This window comes from Cucurbita maxima, unplaced genomic scaffold (assembly GCF_002738345.1).
Source record: "Cucurbita maxima cultivar Rimu unplaced genomic scaffold, Cmax_1.0 Cma_Scf00029, whole genome shotgun sequence".
Taxonomy (NCBI): Eukaryota; Viridiplantae; Streptophyta; class Magnoliopsida; order Cucurbitales; family Cucurbitaceae; genus Cucurbita; species Cucurbita maxima.
Window position 1 is genome coordinate 669,591 of NW_019272045.1, and position 18,431 is coordinate 688,021.

The following is an 18,431-nucleotide window of genomic DNA, read 5'->3' on the forward strand; positions in this document are numbered from 1 at the left end:
ACCTTTGATTGTTAAACGTCAAATGGAAATGCCCCAAAACCTAAGGACATCTACACGGTTAGTGAATTGCTCATATGAGGCTAAAAACGTATCTAAAGTGAACTAAACATGTTTAACGCGTCTCGAGACGTTTCCAAGTCCAATTCCCACTAGTTTTTTAAATATGGTTTTAGTATAGCTTCCATCGGGGAGTGTTTTTTTCTGAAATATTCTTTATCTCGATTCGATTTTAAGTATCTAATTAAATTTATTTTTGAAAACACTACTTAGAAATTTGTATTTATAATCAAATATTAAACACTAGGAGTGTTCGTAGGTCGGGTTGGGATATTTTTTAGACCCAACTCGACTAAACTCATTCTTAAAGTTTTTGAGTTCGGTTGAATTAGTTCGAATGGTTCAGATTATTAATTCAACCTCGAACATCTATTATTTTATTTTCAAAATATTTAATTAAGATTTGCAATTTAATTTTAATATATATTTTAAAATTTACCTTTAAAATTATTTTTAAGAGGGCCTGAATAATAATAATAATAATAATAATAATAAATTATTAAATTATTTATGTAGCCTATTAATTAAGTAAACAAATTTAAAATTTATTTATAAGATAATAGAAAATTAAATATATTATATTCAAATATTATTGTTATCATAATTAAGCAAATTGTGTTTTAATTAATTTATTAATTATTATTGTAACCAAATTAATGAACAACTCCCAATAAATTGTCTTATTATTTATTTTTACTTTATTCATTAATATGGTTTTCACTGTCTTATTAGCCCTGGAAATTTGAGCCAACAATTTTTTATATTTTCATATATTAAAAAAATTAAATTACAATGATTTCTCGATTTTAAAATATTTAATCGTACTTTTAATATTTTAATTTGACAATTTGACTTTGACGTAGGCTTTTGAAATAAGTTCAAACGGAAATAGTTAGATCTACAATTTTTTGCGAGATCAGATAATAAGTCAAAATAACAAAAGTTTAGATTCAAATGACTCTTCGAGACAGAATTCAAAAGTCGAACAAAGTAACGTACTTGACTAAGACAAGTAAAAACGTTATTACATGCGAAAGTTTGATTGTAATGCATCGTTTCGTGGCTTCTACAACTGTACTGTCACTCGTTCAAGAACCCGTTGCCTTTGTCGAGAAAATATTGGAAAAACATTGAGTATTTAAAATTACAATAAGTTACTCCAGTGTCGGGGTCTATAAATGTATACACGTACAATAATTGGCATTGGGCTCTCCTTTCATTCCGAGATATAATTGTTAAACGTAGAGTAAATCATATTTTTGTTACCAAATATATGATTTCATAGTTTTGTTACCAAATCTATGATTTCATAGTTTGTTAACAAATCTATGATTTAGAATGTAATCTTCATTATACACATAAATACATGAAGTCGTGACCCTAGGTCAGGTCATTGAGCCATTCAACCTAACATGGTATCAGAGTCATGCCCTAAACTTAGCCGTGCCAATAGATTGGCAAATCCTTAAATGTCGAACAAAGGACTCCAAAAGAAGTCAAGCCTCCTCGAAGGTACGAAGGCAGTAAAAAATGACTAAGACTCCAAAGGAGTCGAGCCTCGATTAAGGGGTACGAAGGCAGTCAAAAATGACTAAGACTCCAAAGGAGTCGAGCCTCGATTAAGGGGAGGCGTGCTTTGTTCGAGGGGAGGTGTTGGATGATGAAAGTCCCACATCGGTTAATTTAGGGAATGGTCATGGGTTTATAATCTAAGAATACACTCTTCATTGGTATGAGGCCTTTTGGGGAAGCCCAAAGCAAAGCCATGAGAGCTTATGCTCAAAGTGGACAATATCATATCATTGTGGAGAGTCATGTTCGTCTAACAATAATTAGCTGGGTAGTACTTCTCTATGTACACATAGACTTTTTATTTTTTATTTCATAACAAATTTTTGTTATTATTATTTTTTTATTAAATTAATAAAAATAAATATATCACTACTAGTTTTGGACAGAAATTATTAATATTTTATTTCAAAAATACTTTTAAAATATCCTTAAACCTTCAAAAGTTTAGTTAATACTCTTAATTTTTTTAAAAAAAATTTAAAAAATATTTATTAGTATCATGATTAAAAAAATACTCATAAACTTTCAAAAGTGACGTTAAAAAGTTTAGAGATGATCTATGAAATATCTGTAGATGATTTTTGTCCATATACGGATGATAATAATTTTTTAAACTTTTTTTTTTATAAAGGTAAAGGATGTTAATACAAAATTATTTTTTAAATATAATATTAAAGGTAAGTGTATGTTTGAATTTAAAAAAAAAAAAAATAAATTAAAAGATGTTAGTTAGGCTAGGAATAAGCCTAGTTTCTCTGGGCCTAAAAGCCCAACTAGTTTCTATGGGCCCAAAAGCCCAAATTTGGTTCAAGAAAGGAACAAAATCTCAGGCCCATCACAAAGTCAATTCCAGTTTTGTTATTAATATACATTTATGGGGTTTATATTATAGTAAAATTTTAGAAAATAATATATTTAAGATTTTTGAATTAACAAAAATATACCTTTAAACATTAAAAAAAAATTTAAAAAAAGTAAAAAATGTCTTAATGTTAGTTTTATATAGAAAAAATATCATTGAATTTTTTATTATATTTTAAATTTTTTTATTAATATCTTTTAAATTTTAAAATATGTTTAAAAAATATTCATGAAATTTTTGATTTTTTTTTTTTTAAATTTAAGAGTATTATTAAAACTTGTGAAAGTAGAGTATTTTTGTGGCGAAGTGTAAAGTTTAAAAGTATTTTTATTAATTTAGTATTTATTATATAAAAATTGTTTAATATATATAGTTGAGTGAACTACGTGTCGTTCTAATAGAATTTGAATGGATGGATGTTCGTGACGTGACGTCTCAATTTTATGAACGACATGTGGGTTCGTTCTTGATGACATGTGGAGGCGGCGTGTGTGGCCAAACAAGGTTGCATTCCGCACAAGTGATGTTCCTCATCTAAGGTCTGATGAAGCTACAAAGACCGACGAAAAGTATATATAGAGCTTGAGTTTTCCTTAAAACTTGTTGTGAGAGTGTCAAGATTGTTAGATGAACACGACTCTCCACAATGATATGATATTGTCCACTTTGAACATAAACTCTCATGACTTTACTTTGGGCTTCCCCAAAAGACCTCATAGCAATGGAATGGAGTTAGTATTTCTTATTTATAAATATATAATCATTTTCTAAATTAGCCGATGCGAGACTTTCATCATTCAACAAAGATTACAACGTCGCAGTGTAGAAAAAGTATGACTATGACATGTAACAATATATATATATATATATATATATATATATATATATGTATATTCACCTAAAAACTTTGGAATTAAAAAAAAAAAATATTAATTAGTTTCAGCGTCCACGTAAGCAGCGCTTCTTTGGAAAGTACTTGGTCAGTGAATGAAGCCAAAAAAGCCTCCCCGAAAAGCACTTTTCCAACACTCCCAACGGTCATATTTCTCCACAGAGATTCACCAAAATCATCAATGGCCGTTTGTTTCCTGTTCTTTTAAACCCAAACCTCACTCGCATTTAATCGAAGCCCCCTCTCTTTCTTCTTCCTCTTCCACTTTTCTCTTTGATTCTCCACTTTCCGCCGCCCTCCATCAATCATGGGCTGCTTTCTTGCTTGTTTTGGCGATTGCAAGCGCCGAAAACAACCCAGAAAGTCCTCCGTTGAGATTCCTTCTTCAAATCATGTAAATCCTTTTGATCTCATCGAATTTTCTGAGTTTTTGTTCTTTTTCTTGAATGATCGGTGGATTTTGTCTTCGGTTGTTTTGTTTTTGTAGGTTTTTAAAGCTTCTGATGGTGTTTGTGCGTTGGAGAAAACGAAGGAAGTGGCTGAAGTGCCGCCGATTGACCTAATTAAGGATTCTCTGTAAGTCCTTGGGAGTTTTTTTTTTTAGGGTTTATTGAATTTTGATTGTTCTCTGTTTAGTTTCGTTATCGAATCTCTATTTGTTCTTCGAGTTTAGGTTCACTGAGGATTTTCAGTTTGATCATCTGTGATAATTTGAGTGTTTTACTTGCTCTTCAAGTTTAGTTTCTGGATTTTCAGATTCATCATCCGCGAGAACTTGAGTGTTCATCTTGTTCTTTGAGTTTCGTTTGGAATCATGAAAATTTAAGAAATGATTTAAAATTCTTTATCTTGTTTGAATGTGATCAAACTGAATTAGTAACGTTAAATTAGTAATGTAGCTCAAAAATCAATGAAATCGGGCATAATCCAATCTTTTTGGCTAGGATTTTTTTGTTTTTCAAAACGTAAGAACATGATTTAAATCATTCTCTTTAACATGCAAACAACTAAAGAGTTTGTAATCACTCAAAATCCTGAGCTTACACAGGATTAAGAACTGAGTGTTCTTCTTGTTCTTTGAGTTTCGCTTGGAATCAAGAAAATTTTAGAAATGATTTAAAGTTCATCTTGTTTGAATGTGATCAAACTGAATTAGTAACGTTAAATTAGTAATTTAGCTCAAAATTCAATGAAATCGGGCATAATTCAATCTTTTTGGCTAGGAATTTCTTTTTTTAACGTAAGAACATGATTTAGATCATTCTCTTTAACATGCAAACATCTAAAAGAGCTTGAAATCACTCAAAATCCTGAGCAACCACACAGGATTACGAACTGAGTGTTGTTCTTGTTCTTCGAGCTCAGTTTTTGGGGTGTGGATCTGATGTAGCTCTAGCTGTTTACTGGAAGTTTCTGGTTAATTTTACTGTTCTTTACTGCACAGAGAGAAGCTTGAAGAACAGATAGAGTTGTGTCATGCAACTGAAAAAGCTTCTGAACCAATTATTGAGGATAATAAAGTGGTTCCCTCTAAGGAAAATGAAAGCAAATTGGATGAGATTAAAGACGAGAAGAAGAGTGGAAAAGAAGAAGATGAATCTTGGGGAAGCTCGAATTTATCACAAGCGTTTACTTTATCTCTGAATCATAGGTATGAAAATTGCTCAAACAGTGATGATAATGATGAATATGCAGAAGAAATGGATCATTTAGATGAAAAAGAAGAAGAAAAAAGAAAAGATGATACCAATGCTGATGATGGGCATGGAGAAAGTATGTTATTGATGGAGCAGGAATCTTCGGAGTCTCTCTTTTCTTTGTCATTTGGTTCAAGGAAACAGGTTTGTGGAGTTGAAGATGCAGAAAATGAGGTTAGTAGTCTTGATCTAAGCCATCAACAGGAAAACGCTTCATCGGAGAAGAAAACGGGATGTTGGAACAAGAATGTTGTTGGTTCTGTTCTTAAGCCTATAGAGAATGATACTCGTTGTTTGAGCCATCAACCCAATAACGCTTCGTCGGAGAAGAAAACGGGATGTTGGAACGAGAATGTTGTTGGTTCTGTTCTTAATCCAATTGAAAATGATACTCGTTGTTTGAGCCATCAACCCGACAACGCTTCATCGAAGAAGAATACGGGTCGTCGGAACGAGAATGTTGTCGGTTCTGTTCTTAACCCAATTGAGAATGTTACTCATTGTTTGAGCCATACACCAGCCAACGCTTCATCGGAGAAGAATATGGGACGTTGGAACGAGAATGTTGTTGGTTCTGTTCTTAACCCAATTGAGAATGTTACTCATTGTTTGAGCCATCAACCCGAAAACGCTTCACCAAACAAGAAAACTGATGTCGAGAATGTTACTCGTTGTTTGAGTCAGCAACCCGAAAACGCTTCATCGGACAAGAAAACTGATGTCGGTTCTGTTCTTAACCCAATTGAGAATGTTACTACTCATTGTTTGAGTGCTGCAAAAGTGAAAGCACTGCCATCAGATCATCATTTAGAAAAGGAGAATATCAGTTTAGATAAAGGCTGTGATGTGCTGCTCATCAGTCCAGAGCCTACTTTTCGGGCAATGCGGAAGTTGAAAGAAAATTGTAGCGATAAGCACGTCGAGGACGAGATTGCGGTCGACACCAGCCTTTCGAACTGGTTGGTTGAATCTGAAACCACACCAAAATCCAATAGTACTAGCTCCTCCATTGGAAACTCACCTATGTGGACAAGAAATTCAGCTAAAAGTAATGAAGATAGGCCAATTTTAGGAGCATTGACATTAGAAGAAATTAGACAGTTCTCTGCATTCTCAACTCCGAGGCGATCGAGGAGTCGGAGTCCCGAGGAAACGCCCATCATAGGCACTGTTGGGAGTTACTGGAGTCCTACAAAACAGGATGTCGAGCTTAGACAGTTCTCGGCATTCTCAACTCCAAGGCGATTGAGGAGTCGGAGTCCTGAGGAGACGCCTATCATAGGCACCGTTGGGAGTTACTGGAGTCATACAGGACAAGATGCAGATTCCAATCCGGGCTCTTTGTGCAAGGGACCGAGGAAAAGCAGAGAGGTACATCTTCAAGTTGTGATATTAACTCATTCGTCTCGTTAATCTGAACATAACTCAACTGATTAAAACATAAACTCGATTTGTGATGTCTCACATTGGTTGGGAGGAGAACAAAACACACTTTATAAGGGTGTGGAAACCTTCTCCTAGCAGACACGTTTTAAAGTCTTAAGGGGAAACTCGAAAGGGAAAGCCCAACGAAAATAATATCGTTACACGATTAAAAGTTCATTTGTTCGTGGTTTCAGGACGAGAGAGTCAATTGGAATTCTACTCCATTTTTGGAAAGATTGGACATGGCTTTGGCATCAAATTCTGCTGAGGTTTAGTATGTTTTCTTATTAGAACATTGTGTATGTATGGCCTTGATTTATAAATTGTCTCATCTCATATTTTGATTTTGTAGAGAAAGTGAGAGGCAGTTTTTGGATGCAAAAATAAATTAGAAAAGTAAGTAAATAATTATTATTTTTTTAATAAAATTTTTTCTTCTCCTATTTGCACTGTTGATGAACAATGCCATCTTGTTTTGTCAATAATTTAGCCTTTTATTAGAAAAATTTTGGAATTTTAATTCGAAATAAAGCTCGATACATCCACGAAATCTAGATGGGTATATTCTTATAGATTGAGTTGAGTCGGGAATTATCTTTTAGATTCAACTCAATTGCTATGGTCGTAAATTTATAGTTGGATTGGTTGAGTTTATTATTTTAACAAGAGTTCGGGCCATTTATTTTTTTGGGTTGAGTTAATTCGTGTTGTTCGGATTATTTATTCAAAATTTTGTTTTGAGTAAAAGTAAAATGTTAGTCCATATAACATTTATTTATTTATTTTCCTTCGAAATAAAACTCGAAAAATCCGTGTCTCATAGAGTGGGTTGAGTCGGAATTATCTTTTAGATTCAACCCAATTGTTTGGGTCTTAAATTTATGGTTGGATTGGTTGAGCTTATTATTTTAACAAGGGTTCGGGTCATTTATTTTTTTGGGTTGAGTTGATTCGTGTTGTTATCGGGAAATTCTCGAACATGCTTTCAAAAGGTTCACTTCACCTTAATTCCTCCCTCGAAAGACATTAAGAACATCTCAATTGTTCTATTCAATTACTATTCGAATCCTAACGATCTTGCACGATGCGTTAGAGGGTTACGAAAAGTGGGGGATTTGCTTAAAACCCGAACAATGGAAAAGATCAAGACGGGGCAATAAAGGGTTCCAATTTTTAGGGCCTCCATTGCCGGAAAACTAGTCGGATAATAGCTCCGTTGAAGAGCATTGTAAGGAAACAGTGACCACGGCGGATGTTTGGTCGGAACTTACCGATGACGTAGACCAAGCCCAGAGTCTTATTTAGTCATACATGTCGAACTAGCCGTTGAAGAGGTCCGACTAGCCGTTGAAGAGGTCCAACTAGCCGTTGAAAATAATTGATGGAAAAGGAAAATAAAAATAAAAGTTGGAATCCTAAATCCCACATCGGAATGGAATGGAATGGGAGGGGGACTCAAAAAAGTCTATAAATAAGACCACATGCCCCCTCGGAATCAGAACAAACTACCACTGAGGGCAGAGCATATTCATGGCGAGAAACCTTCAGCAAGCCGAAAACCACAATCCCTTGATAACAGCCCATCATCAACTCTTTCATTGTCGACAATGTTGCTCGGATACCGTAATCTGGTGAATTCTTCAACCTTTCCCTCAATTTCAAACTCAGAAATTTAACGGAGTGATTTACAACCAATCATGGGATACTATAATCTGGTATGTTCTTGATTGAGTCAGTTACCAAGCATGTCACCATGGTGAAGCTCGCTAAGGGAGCAGTTAGTAAATTTGAAAACCCTCGAATCTCTTTTTTTACCAATTACGTTATGTTTGAGTTTGGTTTCCTCAACACAGAGGAGCCATGGGGGGAGGTAGGTACCTGAAGATAATAGAAGGCGAGGGAATAAGCGGGTGCGACTTCCATATCTGATCTACCTATGCAACGCTTGGCAAATATTCCAGGAAAAGCTGTTGAAAAAGGTTTCTCTGGCACTTCAACCAGCCTTGGTCCTCTTCAGTTTGAAGCATGCAGTGCTTTCCAAACAAGCCCCTCTTGTCCGGAGAGCAGTTTGGGCTCGCTTGACATCCATACGATCAGAATATCCTCCTCAGGAGCTGAAGAGTCTAAGAGACTCGCTGGCTCAAAAGGGACTTCCACTGTCAAGGTCGACTATTAATGGATATGAAGCTTCAGGCGGAGAGGACAGTGACCGAGTTCCTTTATTGAATCTATTCATTCATGCCAGATTACATGATGAGACATACCCGATTATGAAGGTATGAGTCACATTCTTGAATCTATTCCTTTCTTCCTTCTCTTTTTTACGACTTTGTTTATCAAATATTTTTCTAGTCTCCAATCAGTGTTATCTTTTAGTAACCCACCAATATATCTAGCAATTTTTATCTGTTTTTTCTCATGTGTTGAGTTATAACAATGCAGGGGTTGCCAGGATCACATAGTGAGGATGGAGCACTTGCAACATACCCTACTTTGTTGAAGTGTTCCTTGTAATGAGTTTGAAGATGCATTCAAGTTATATAGTCTGCTAAAATAAAATAACGAGTAGAACTGCTTTTCTTAGTGGGTTATTTCACTGTGATGTTTTGTTTTATAAAGATGATCTGTGACTATTGAAAATTGTAGACCACATTACTTGTTTTGACTTTACTTTCTCTGCAGGCTGTTTTACTGTGGATAGTTGTTAAAGCCGTTCGTCACAGGCGGCTACATATTTGTTGGTGAAGTGCAGATAACCACCAACCTCTGCCTTCTATCTCTGCCAGGTATGAGAGCAGAACAGTTGAAACGTAGACTTCCATTCCATCCTTGTGTTATTTCTTTATAACTGCAGTCTCATGGGTGCAAGTGATGAGGATATTTTTTTAATTCACGTGAGATCGATTCTTCTATCGCAGCCTCGGTTTTAAAAGAAGGTTTTGGAAAACGAGGGTAGAGAGAGATTTTAGAAAGAGAGATTTTTGAAAGAGACGTTATATAAGCAAGCAAGAGAGAGATAACAACGGCTTAGCATATATAACCTTGGGTAGGGAAACCATTGAGTCAGTCGAGGGAATCCGGTATGACTTATGCTCATTTAAGTCCGTCATTACTTTGTCAAACGAGTAATTAATACAAATAACAAATGCCGGCAAGAGTGATCGTGAGAGACGGAGGAGGGAGAAGGAGAGAAAATGAACTTTTATTAGGGACAAAGATCTCATCTTCTTTTCTCTAAAGGTAGGTTGACATTTGGTAGGCACCCTGTTCTTCATTTATCATTTGTTCCCTCTTTTGTTTTGGTGCTTGTGGACTTTTTTAGGTGATCTTCATTCATATGGCTTGACCCGCCAGAAATTTGGCCATGGAAGTCGTATCTCGGGTAACATTCTTATATAACAAACTAGCACACATGATCAGAAGATTATTGTAGGACTTTTAGCAGTTCTTAACTTCTAAACAAGTGATCATGCTTTTAGGTGCATGGTGAGGCGTGGGGATGTCCTGTGACACCACCCACACCACCCTTTCATACCTTTATCTGCATTTCCAACTGACATGTGCCTGTTGATTGTTAGATTTATCTAATGAGCATCCTAGGAAAGCTTGCTCGTCTCTAGATAGCAATTCCTAGGAAACTTGGCAATAGAAGACCTAGGAAAACTTGGCATGATAACTACTTGGCTCTATTCCGACCCTAGGAATACTAGGAATACTACTTGGCTCTAGACCGACCTAGGAATACTAAGAATACTCTTGGCTCTAGACCTACCACCGACCTAGGAATACTAGGAAGAACGTTGCTTGGCTCTAGACCGAGCAATTCCTAGGGAACACTGCTGGCTCTAGACCGAGCAATTCCTAGGAACACTACCTGGCTAGGAATACTACTTGGCTCTAGACTGACCTAGGAATACTAAGAATACTGCTTGGCTCTAGACCGACCTAGGAAAAATAAGAATACTGCTTGGCTCTAGACGGACATAGGAATACTAAGAATACTGCTTGGCTCTAGACCGACCTAGGAATACTTACTGTGGCTTTAGATCGACCTAGGAATGCTTGGCGAGAGGCCGAGCAATTCCTAGGAATACTGCTTGGCTCCGACCGAGCAAATTCCTAGGAACACTGCCTGGCTCTAGACCGAGCAAATTCCTAGGAACACTACCTGGCTCTAGACCGAGCAAATTTCTAGGAACACTGCCTGGCTCTAGATCGAGCAAATTCCTAGGAACACTTCCTGGCTCTAGATCGAGCAAATTCCTAGGAACACTGCCGGGCTCTAGACCGAGCAAATTCCTAGGAACACTGCCTGGGCTCTAGACCGAGCAAATTCCTAGGAACGAACACTTCCTGGCTCTAGACCGAGCAAATTCCTAGGAACACTTCCTGGCTCTAGACCGAGCAAATTCCTAGGAACACTGCCGGGCTCTAGACCGAGCAAATTCCTAGGAACGAACACTTGCCTGGCTCTAGACCGAGCAAATTCCTAGGAACAATGTGTGCCTGGGCTCTAGACCGAGCAAATTCCTAGGAACGAACACTTGCCTGGCTCTAGACTGAGCCAGACAAGTGTTCACAATAAAATAATGAATATAAACATTATTTATAATTAATTTAAAATTCATATTAATTTATTTACGATTATGGCAGGAAAAAAAAGTATATATATAAAAAAAAACTTTTATATCGTAAATATTTTTCTTTAAAAAATAAAATAAAAGTATCTTTAAAATTTGGATCAATAATTTTTTTTTATTTAACTCACAAAATAATAGTTATATTAGGACAACGGGTAGGGATCCGAGGTGTATACATTATTCATCGGTCTATTTCGGGCCATCGACACCACAAAGCATCCCATTATTATCAAATCTGTCACTAAGAGAGTGAAATGTGTACATAAAAAATAGGAACTGAGAGATCCTATTTTGTCAATAGCCACAAGCTGAATCGGAATCATTGATGGAAGAAACATAAAACATATACCAAACTTTTTGATCCCACTGATTGGTTAGAAATAGACTGATTATTGAAGGTGTTCGTGTGCACTTAGTCTACAATGATTTGTACACAAAAGCATAAGTTGTACGGAGTACTTGCACTTAAAATATTGGTTTTCGAGAGGAATTATTGTAACCGCCTAAGCCCACTGCTAGCAAATATTGTTTGTCTTCTTTTATGTTTGTCCTTACGGGCTTCCCCTCAATGTTTTGAAACGCGACTACTAGGGAGAGGTTTCCTCACTCTTATAAGGATTCGTTCCCTCTCTCCACTGCTAGCAAATATTGTTTGTCTTCTTTTATGTTTGTCCTTACGAGCTTCCTCTCAATGTTTTGAAACGCGACTACTAGGGAGAGGTTTCCTCACTCTTATAAGGATTCGTTCCTCTCTCCGATATCACCATTTGTAACAGCCTAAGTTCGTCACTTGTTATGTATCGCCGTTAGCCTCACAATTTTGTTTTAATAAACTTTCGAATAGAGAGGTTTCTACGCGTTTATAAATGAGATAACTCCTCGAGTTTATTTAAAGTAGTATAATTTTTTTTTAATTCTTTTAAAAAATTAGATGTATTAATGCAATTTTTTAAAATTTTAAAATTTTTTAAGCTAATTTAGGAATATTTTAAAATAAATTACTATTTTTTTTTTAAAAAAAGTTGTATTATTAAATGTGGAAAATACAAATTTGAGCTTTATTTTTGTAAAATAAAAGCATTTTAAAAATAGGATATTTAAGTAAGTATTTGACATAATTTCGGGAATCCCTTTCTTCTTCTTCTCTTCTTCTGTTCTTCGTTCTCATAGTCGTGTCCGCGGTTTGGTTTCTGATTGATTTGTGGGAAGCTTGAATCCCAACATGACGGCGGAGGTGATTTCTCAGCCGAATGGAGTTGTCGTGAATGGTGGTGGCTTGGACCTTAATTTTAACCCTAAATCTGGCGCCGCCAAGAAATCGCGGGAAAGTGAACGACGTCGTCGTCGGCGAAAGAAGAAGAACCAGAAGAAGAACCAGGAGGCTGCTGCTGGAGAGGATAGTGATGCTTCTGGCGATGACACAAAGGAGAACGATGATCTACTCCAGGTTTTTGGTTTTTTATTTTTATTTTTATTTTACGTTGAGGACATGTTCGTCGGTTTGTGGTTTTAGGGATACATTTTCTCAATGCTTCGGTGTTGTTGGCTAACAGTAGTTTTCGGTACGAAGATTGAACTAGATAGGTAGAATGTGTGGGTTGTCATGTGGGAAGGAGCTTGATGTCTAAGAAATCTATCATTTTCAACCATTAGAAGGGGATTTAAGCTGAACTTAAGATGATACCCTCTGTGAGTTAGTAAGCAAGTAACACCAAGAAATCTATCATTTTCAACCATTAGAAGGGGATTTTAGTTGATATTTCTGCCTGGAATTTGTTTAAGAACAATTAATTTAACTTAATTTTGATTGTTGGCATTTGTTCAACCACATGCATGGGTCTATTCCCTCTTCTTCTTCTTTGCTTCATTTTTTTTTATAAGAAACTTAATTTTCATTCGAGAAAAATATGAAAAAATACAAGGGTATAAAGAAAACAAAGCCCACAAAATGAACTCGATCAAAAGAAAAGGGTTCCAATAAAGTAAAATGAAACCAAACGAATAGTTGCAAAAGACCTTAGAAACCGATGCCAAAAAGGAAACATAGAACCTGATAATGGTCCAAACATCACTATAGAATTTTTTGATTACTCTGAAGATTTTATTATTCTTCTCACCTCACAAATCCCATGTCAGAGTACAAATCCTTCCTTCGTTTCATATAGTTAAATGATTTTTTTAATGTTAACTAACCATTCATAACGCATTTGTTTGCTTTTGAAATTATAGGTTGTTGAGAAAGTAGAAATTGAATATATACCTGAGAAGGCTGAATTAGATGATAGCTTGGACGAGGAATTTAGAAGAGTTTTTGAGAAATTCAATTTCAGTGATGTAGCTGGTGCTGAGGTAAGTATAAGCTTGCCAGAATAGTTTTAGTTATCAATTCAATTTCTTCTGTCATCGTCCAATCCTCTGAACTTTCTGGTTGATAAACATAGGAGAATGAAAACAAAGATGAGTCTGCCCAAAATGCAGCATCTAAGAAGTCGGACTCAGATTCTGATGATGAAGAACTTGATATCCAGCAAAAGGAAAAAGGAGGCTTATCAAACAAGAAAAAGAAGGTATATTGCCTTGCTATTATCTTTTACATATAAAGAACCGCATTGGTTACTACTTGCCACAACAATCTGAAAGTAAATTGTTTTTGTAATTTTCAGTTGCAACGGCGTATGAAGATTGCAGAACTGAAGCAGATTTGTTTGAGACCTGATGTTGTTGAGGTAGAAATGGAGCACTTTATATTGCATTGCACTTATCTTTTACCTTAAAAAATCATCATAAAAACCTGATACCAGAGTGTCTGGCTGCATTTTCTAGTTATGACATTTTATTTACCGTTCAGATCTGGGATGCAACTGCAGCTGATCCCAAGTTACTTGTTTATCTAAAATCTTATCGCAACACAGTTCCTGTGCCAAGGCATTGGTGTCAGAAAAGGAAATTTTTACAGGTCAGTAATTCTGCTAATATTAAATTTACAGAATATACATCTATGTACAATTGATGGGTATGTTAAACACGAGGGAAATGAGAGAGTTGAGTGAGGGAAGATCGTGTTGATAAGGTTTCTCTTATGTATACATATCTGGTTCTTGCAGGGGTGTGGCTGTGACACTGTTGGAGCCGGAACTTGTAGGTGTTTGCTAAGAGCACCCTTGTATTATTTCTGTTTTAGTATATTTGGTGGTGTGGGTTGGGATGTGAACATTTTTATGTTGCATTGATGGGCGGATTTACTTGTGTATTGCATGATTCTTTTTCTTATATATATATATATCTACATCAAATCAATAATCAGTCTGCTTTGAAGTTTTAGATGCCTTTCTGTTATTAGTGACCCTGCATTCTATAATTCTAGTGATGAAATAATATCTTAGTTTAGATTGCATCTTATTGGTAGTTGGATTTATTTTGTAGGGGAAGCGTGGTATTGAAAAACAGCCATTCCAACTTCCAGATTTTATTGCAGCAACAGGAATTGAGAAGATTAGACAGGTTGCTTTCACTACAATTTCTAGTTCTTGTTATGCTGGCAAAATCTTGTAGTCAGTCTCAATATATTTCTATACTCATGTTAGACCCAATGTGATGTCTGACACTGCCAATTCTCTATTATATTTGTTATGCAGGCCTACATAGAAAAAGAGGATAGTAAGAAGTTGAAGCAAAAGCAAAGAGAACGAATGCAGCCAAAGATGGGAAAAATGGATATTGATTATCAGGTCTTTACTGCCTTCTGATTTTGATTTGATGTATATTTCAATACTCGTGTTCTGCTGCTAGGTGTCTGTGTTGTTGTGTCCAGAACGTGAACATTCTAAGTTATTGAATTGGCTCTTGTGCATTAGGTTCTTCATGATGCTTTTTTTAAGTACCAAACGAAGCCAAAGCTGACAACACTTGGAGATCTATACTATGAAGGGAAAGAATTCGAGGTATTGGGTTGTTACTATTATTTATCCACGATGCTCTTTGGTTTCTAGGACCAGTGCATCTGGGTGTTTTTCATGCATTAAGATATTGTTCGGGCCAATGTGCAGTTTAAGTTTATAAAGAAGAAGCTGGTACAGAAGTAACTATTTGTATATGGAGACTTTTGCTTGTACAGATATTGAGTAGTTAATCCTAACAGGGATTTCTTCCTTCCTCACTTATTTGTTCCTCGGCGTACAGGTTAAGTTAAGGGAGATGAAACCCGGCATGCTATCACAAGAACTGAAAGAAGCACTTGGTATGCCAGAGGGCGCTCCTCCCCCATGGCTCATTAACATGCAGGTTGGACAGTTAAATTTATCGTCAAACTCAAATCTGATCTCCTGTTTTCTTAAAGCTGTTTATTCGCGATCTTATAAATTATATTTTCCTTTCATAGAGATACGGTCCTCCACCATCCTACCCAGATCTAAAAATTCCAGGACTCAATGCGCCCATTCCACCTGGAGCTAGCTTTGGTTACCATCCTGGTGGCTGGGGAAAGCCTCCCGTCGATGAAGTAAGTATTTGACTGTCGTATTCTATCTTCAGGTTAAGGTCTGTCTTCTAAATCTTACCATAGTTCTCCGTTTTTATGAATAGTATGGCCGTCCACTGTATGGAGATGTGTTCGGTGTTCAGCAGCAGGAGCAAGCTAACTACGAGGTATCTTATTTTTTTGTCTAACAACAGATTGTTTATTGATTTAGTGAAGGATAGATACATGAAAAGAAAAAAACAAAATTCCCAACTTTTAAGTTCTTATAAGACAAGTAGGTGGTGAACACCAGTCTGAAGACAGAATTTATTGAATCCAATATTTTCTCTTAGTCTCTCTATGTTTGAAATGCTTCTTTGCTGATTTCTTCTTATTTGCTCGAATTTGATTTTTTTTTTTATGGCAACACCTTCTGTGCCGCACTCATATTTTAAGACATTCTGTTATAGTAAGTTCTTAAAAATAGATTAGTGTGATTCTCTCAACTTCTTCTTTTGAGATTTTTGTATATGTCTGTACTTGATTGTTTGATGCCTTGTATAGGAGGAACCTGTTGATAAGACCAAGCATTGGGGTGATTTGGAGGAAGAGGAAGAGGAAGAGGTGGAGGAGGAGGATGAGGAGGAAATTGAAGAAGAGGAAATGCAAGATGGTATTGAATCTGTGGATAGTCTATCGAGGTATGCCATCATTGCCATTTTATCTCAAGCTCAATTTTGAAATCTCTTTCTTGGTGTAATCATCTTGAATGTAATTATATGAGAAAATAAAATATTCTTGTTGGAATTCTGCAAAGGGATAAAAAGTAAAATATTCTTGAATGTTCAAATTTCCAAGGATGGGCACGATAAAGAAAAGTTAAAGATATTACATGTTATTTCCTCAAGATCAAACATATGTGAGATCTTGGATTAAGACACTTCAAATAATATGAATGCTTTTGATATTTTTGAATGCTTTGGTCAATTTCATATACTGACTAGAATAGATTGAAGTTAAACAATTAAAACAGTATAACAAATAGATTGAATGCTTATTTAGCCTTGTCTTAAATGCGGCTGTGGTGAGACATGCCTCTGTGGTTGTGCGTCCCAGACCTTTTGGATATCCAAACCTGATCTTTGGAGTTTGTCTATGCTTCCCAGTTATTCTCCATTCTCCGGATTGATTCAGTAACGAGTTCCAATATTTTGCTTATACCGTATACTGGACGTATGCGATTAAGCCTTTAAGCAGTTCAATAATTGACTTCTCTGTTTCATGCAGCACTCCTACTGGTGTGGAGACACCAGATGTTATTGACCTTCGGAAACAACAGAGGAAGGAACCGGACAGGTCTCTTTACCAAGTAAGTAAATAATCTGTGAATGTGACTTCATCAGAACTTGCCTTCTCTCTATTATTTATTTCAAACTGAAATGTGATTTACTGTTTGGTTTCTTGAAGGTTCTCGAAGAAAAAGAAGAGAAGGTTGCTCCCGGGACATTGCTTGGAACTACACATACGTATGCAACTTATTCGCTTCATCTTTTTATGATAGCCATCAACTTTTCTTTCTTATTGTACTCAAATTGACACTTCGATGTGCATGTCTGTTTTCAGTTATGTTATTAGTGGCGGTACTCAAGATAAGACGGGAGCCAAAAGGGTAAGGAACTTTTTAATGGTTCATGGTATAATATGAACTCGGTGATTATTTGTCGACAATTAGTAATAATATATTTATCTTCCAGGTTGATTTGCTTAGAGGTCAAAAATCTGATAAAGTGGACGTTACTTTACGACCCGAAGAATTGGAAGCTATGGAAAATGTTCTACCTGCGAAGTATGCGATATCCACTTAGATGTGTAAACTAACTAATTCATGTCATAATGGAGCTCCTAATTATTTTTTTTCTCTTCTCTCAGATACGAGGAAGCTAGGGAAGAGGAGAAGTTGCGGAGTCAGAGGGAGGACTTCAGCGACATGGTTGCGGAGGTGTGATTTTTTCGTTAAACGAATCAACCAATGAGTTCTTGATCCTCTGCACAAAGGAGGGAAAAAAAAAAAAAAAAAATTCTTCTTGCTTTCGTTTCTTTAACACATTAACAATTAGAACATTTTTTTTCTTGCAGAATGAGAAGAAAAGAAAACGTAAGATGCAGGAGAAGGACGGAAAATCTAAGAAGAAAGATTTCAAGTTCTAGGCCATTTTTTGTTTCGGTAATCGAACCACTCTATTGACTACTACTACTACTGCCATACCGAGCTGGCTTTTGCTTTTGTTGGAGATGTCGATCTTGGTAGTATCAAGTAATGTGATATCCTATAAAACTTCCAACACTGGCTCTTCCTAAAACCACCCAGATCCCTCTTTGCATGGTACTCTACATAGATAGTCGCATATACAGACTCTTCAATGGAAGTAGTTTGTCATATTAGCAGGTTCTTTATTCTTCGTTCTTTTCGATTCCCGAGGTTCGAAAGGGCTGCTGTGCTATGGGACTAAAATGAATAGTAGCTACTATAGATTTATCTACAAATGAATTTTATGTTGTTTTGTCACGGCGGCTGTCTGTTGTACTTAAAACACCAATTAAACTTTGACTTGTTTAAGTGGAAGTTAATTGTTCAAATTGATTCAATTTTCAGCTGATTAATCTTGTGCTTTTGTTTATGTTCTTTTTTTAATTAAATTTGAAGCAGTTTTACCTCTGTTCTCCATCGGTTAATTTTATTAAAAGAATGGGTTAAATTCTCTGAATTACTCGACTGATAATTTGGAAAATGGAATTAAAATCACGGGATAAGATTTAGATTACCTTGATA

At 35.9% G+C, this 18,431-nt stretch overlaps 3 protein-coding genes across 5 annotated transcripts; all 3 read left to right on the plus strand.

Annotated features, from left to right (window-relative positions):
* The first annotated feature begins 3,563 nt into the window (after positions 1-3,563).
* LOC111465352 lies at positions 3,564-6,889 on the plus strand. Of its 2 annotated transcripts, XM_023109681.1 has the most exons (5): positions 3,564-3,777; positions 3,871-3,959; positions 4,828-5,542; positions 5,735-6,451; positions 6,700-6,889. In XM_023109681.1, exons 1-5 carry the CDS (start codon positions 3,691-3,693, stop codon positions 6,778-6,780), a joined length of 1,689 nt encoding a protein of 562 aa, XP_022965449.1. In that variant the 5' UTR covers positions 3,564-3,690; the 3' UTR covers positions 6,781-6,889. The 2 variants fall into 2 exon arrangements, with proteins under 2 accessions (XP_022965449.1, XP_022965448.1); XM_023109680.1 differs by having other exon boundaries at positions 3,566-3,777; positions 4,828-6,451.
* Positions 6,890-7,483: 594 nt separating this feature from the next.
* On the plus strand, positions 7,484-11,064 carry LOC111465355. 2 transcript variants are annotated; one of them, XM_023109683.1, is made up of 4 exons: positions 7,484-8,136; positions 8,467-8,781; positions 8,948-9,015; positions 9,188-11,064. In XM_023109683.1, exons 1-4 carry the CDS (start codon positions 7,987-7,989, stop codon positions 9,204-9,206), a joined length of 552 nt encoding a protein of 183 aa, XP_022965451.1. In that variant the 5' UTR covers positions 7,484-7,986; the 3' UTR covers positions 9,207-11,064. The 2 variants fall into 2 exon arrangements, 1 of the variants encoding a protein (XP_022965451.1); XR_002714193.1 differs by having other exon boundaries at positions 7,484-8,282; positions 8,359-8,781; positions 8,948-11,064.
* A 1,192-nt stretch (positions 11,065-12,256) lies between these two features.
* On the plus strand, positions 12,257-18,247 carry LOC111465353 (splicing factor 3B subunit 2-like). The gene is made up of 18 exons (XM_023109682.1): positions 12,257-12,592; positions 13,375-13,494; positions 13,587-13,712; positions 13,809-13,871; positions 13,994-14,101; positions 14,569-14,646; positions 14,781-14,873; positions 15,000-15,086; positions 15,325-15,426; positions 15,524-15,643; positions 15,727-15,789; positions 16,166-16,302; positions 16,889-16,970; positions 17,069-17,127; positions 17,225-17,270; positions 17,356-17,447; positions 17,531-17,600; positions 17,738-18,247. Exons 1-18 carry the CDS (start codon positions 12,368-12,370, stop codon positions 17,807-17,809), a joined length of 1,743 nt encoding a protein of 580 aa, XP_022965450.1. The 5' UTR covers positions 12,257-12,367; the 3' UTR covers positions 17,810-18,247.
* Positions 18,248-18,431: the final 184 nt, after the last annotated feature.

Coding starts and splice junctions, on each gene's coding strand:
- LOC111465355 (XM_023109683.1), top strand. CDS start 7,987: ATGCCCCCTCGGAATCAGAACAAACTACCACTGAGGGCAGAGCATATT. Junction 8,137..8,466: donor TGCTCGGATACCGTAATCTG/GTGAATTCTTCA, acceptor CAAATATTCCAG/GAAAAGCTGTTGAAAAAGGT. Junction 8,782..8,947: donor AGACATACCCGATTATGAAG/GTATGAGTCACA, acceptor ATAACAATGCAG/GGGTTGCCAGGATCACATAG.
- LOC111465352 (XM_023109680.1), top strand. CDS start 3,691: ATGGGCTGCTTTCTTGCTTGTTTTGGCGATTGCAAGCGCCGAAAACAA. Junction 3,778..3,870: donor AGATTCCTTCTTCAAATCAT/GTAAATCCTTTT, acceptor TTGTTTTTGTAG/GTTTTTAAAGCTTCTGATGG. Junction 6,452..6,699: donor GACCGAGGAAAAGCAGAGAG/GTACATCTTCAA, acceptor TCGTGGTTTCAG/GACGAGAGAGTCAATTGGAA.
- LOC111465353 (XM_023109682.1), top strand. CDS start 12,368: ATGACGGCGGAGGTGATTTCTCAGCCGAATGGAGTTGTCGTGAATGGT. Junction 14,102..14,568: donor AGAAAAGGAAATTTTTACAG/GTCAGTAATTCT, acceptor TTTATTTTGTAG/GGGAAGCGTGGTATTGAAAA. Junction 16,971..17,068: donor CGGACAGGTCTCTTTACCAA/GTAAGTAAATAA, acceptor GGTTTCTTGAAG/GTTCTCGAAGAAAAAGAAGA.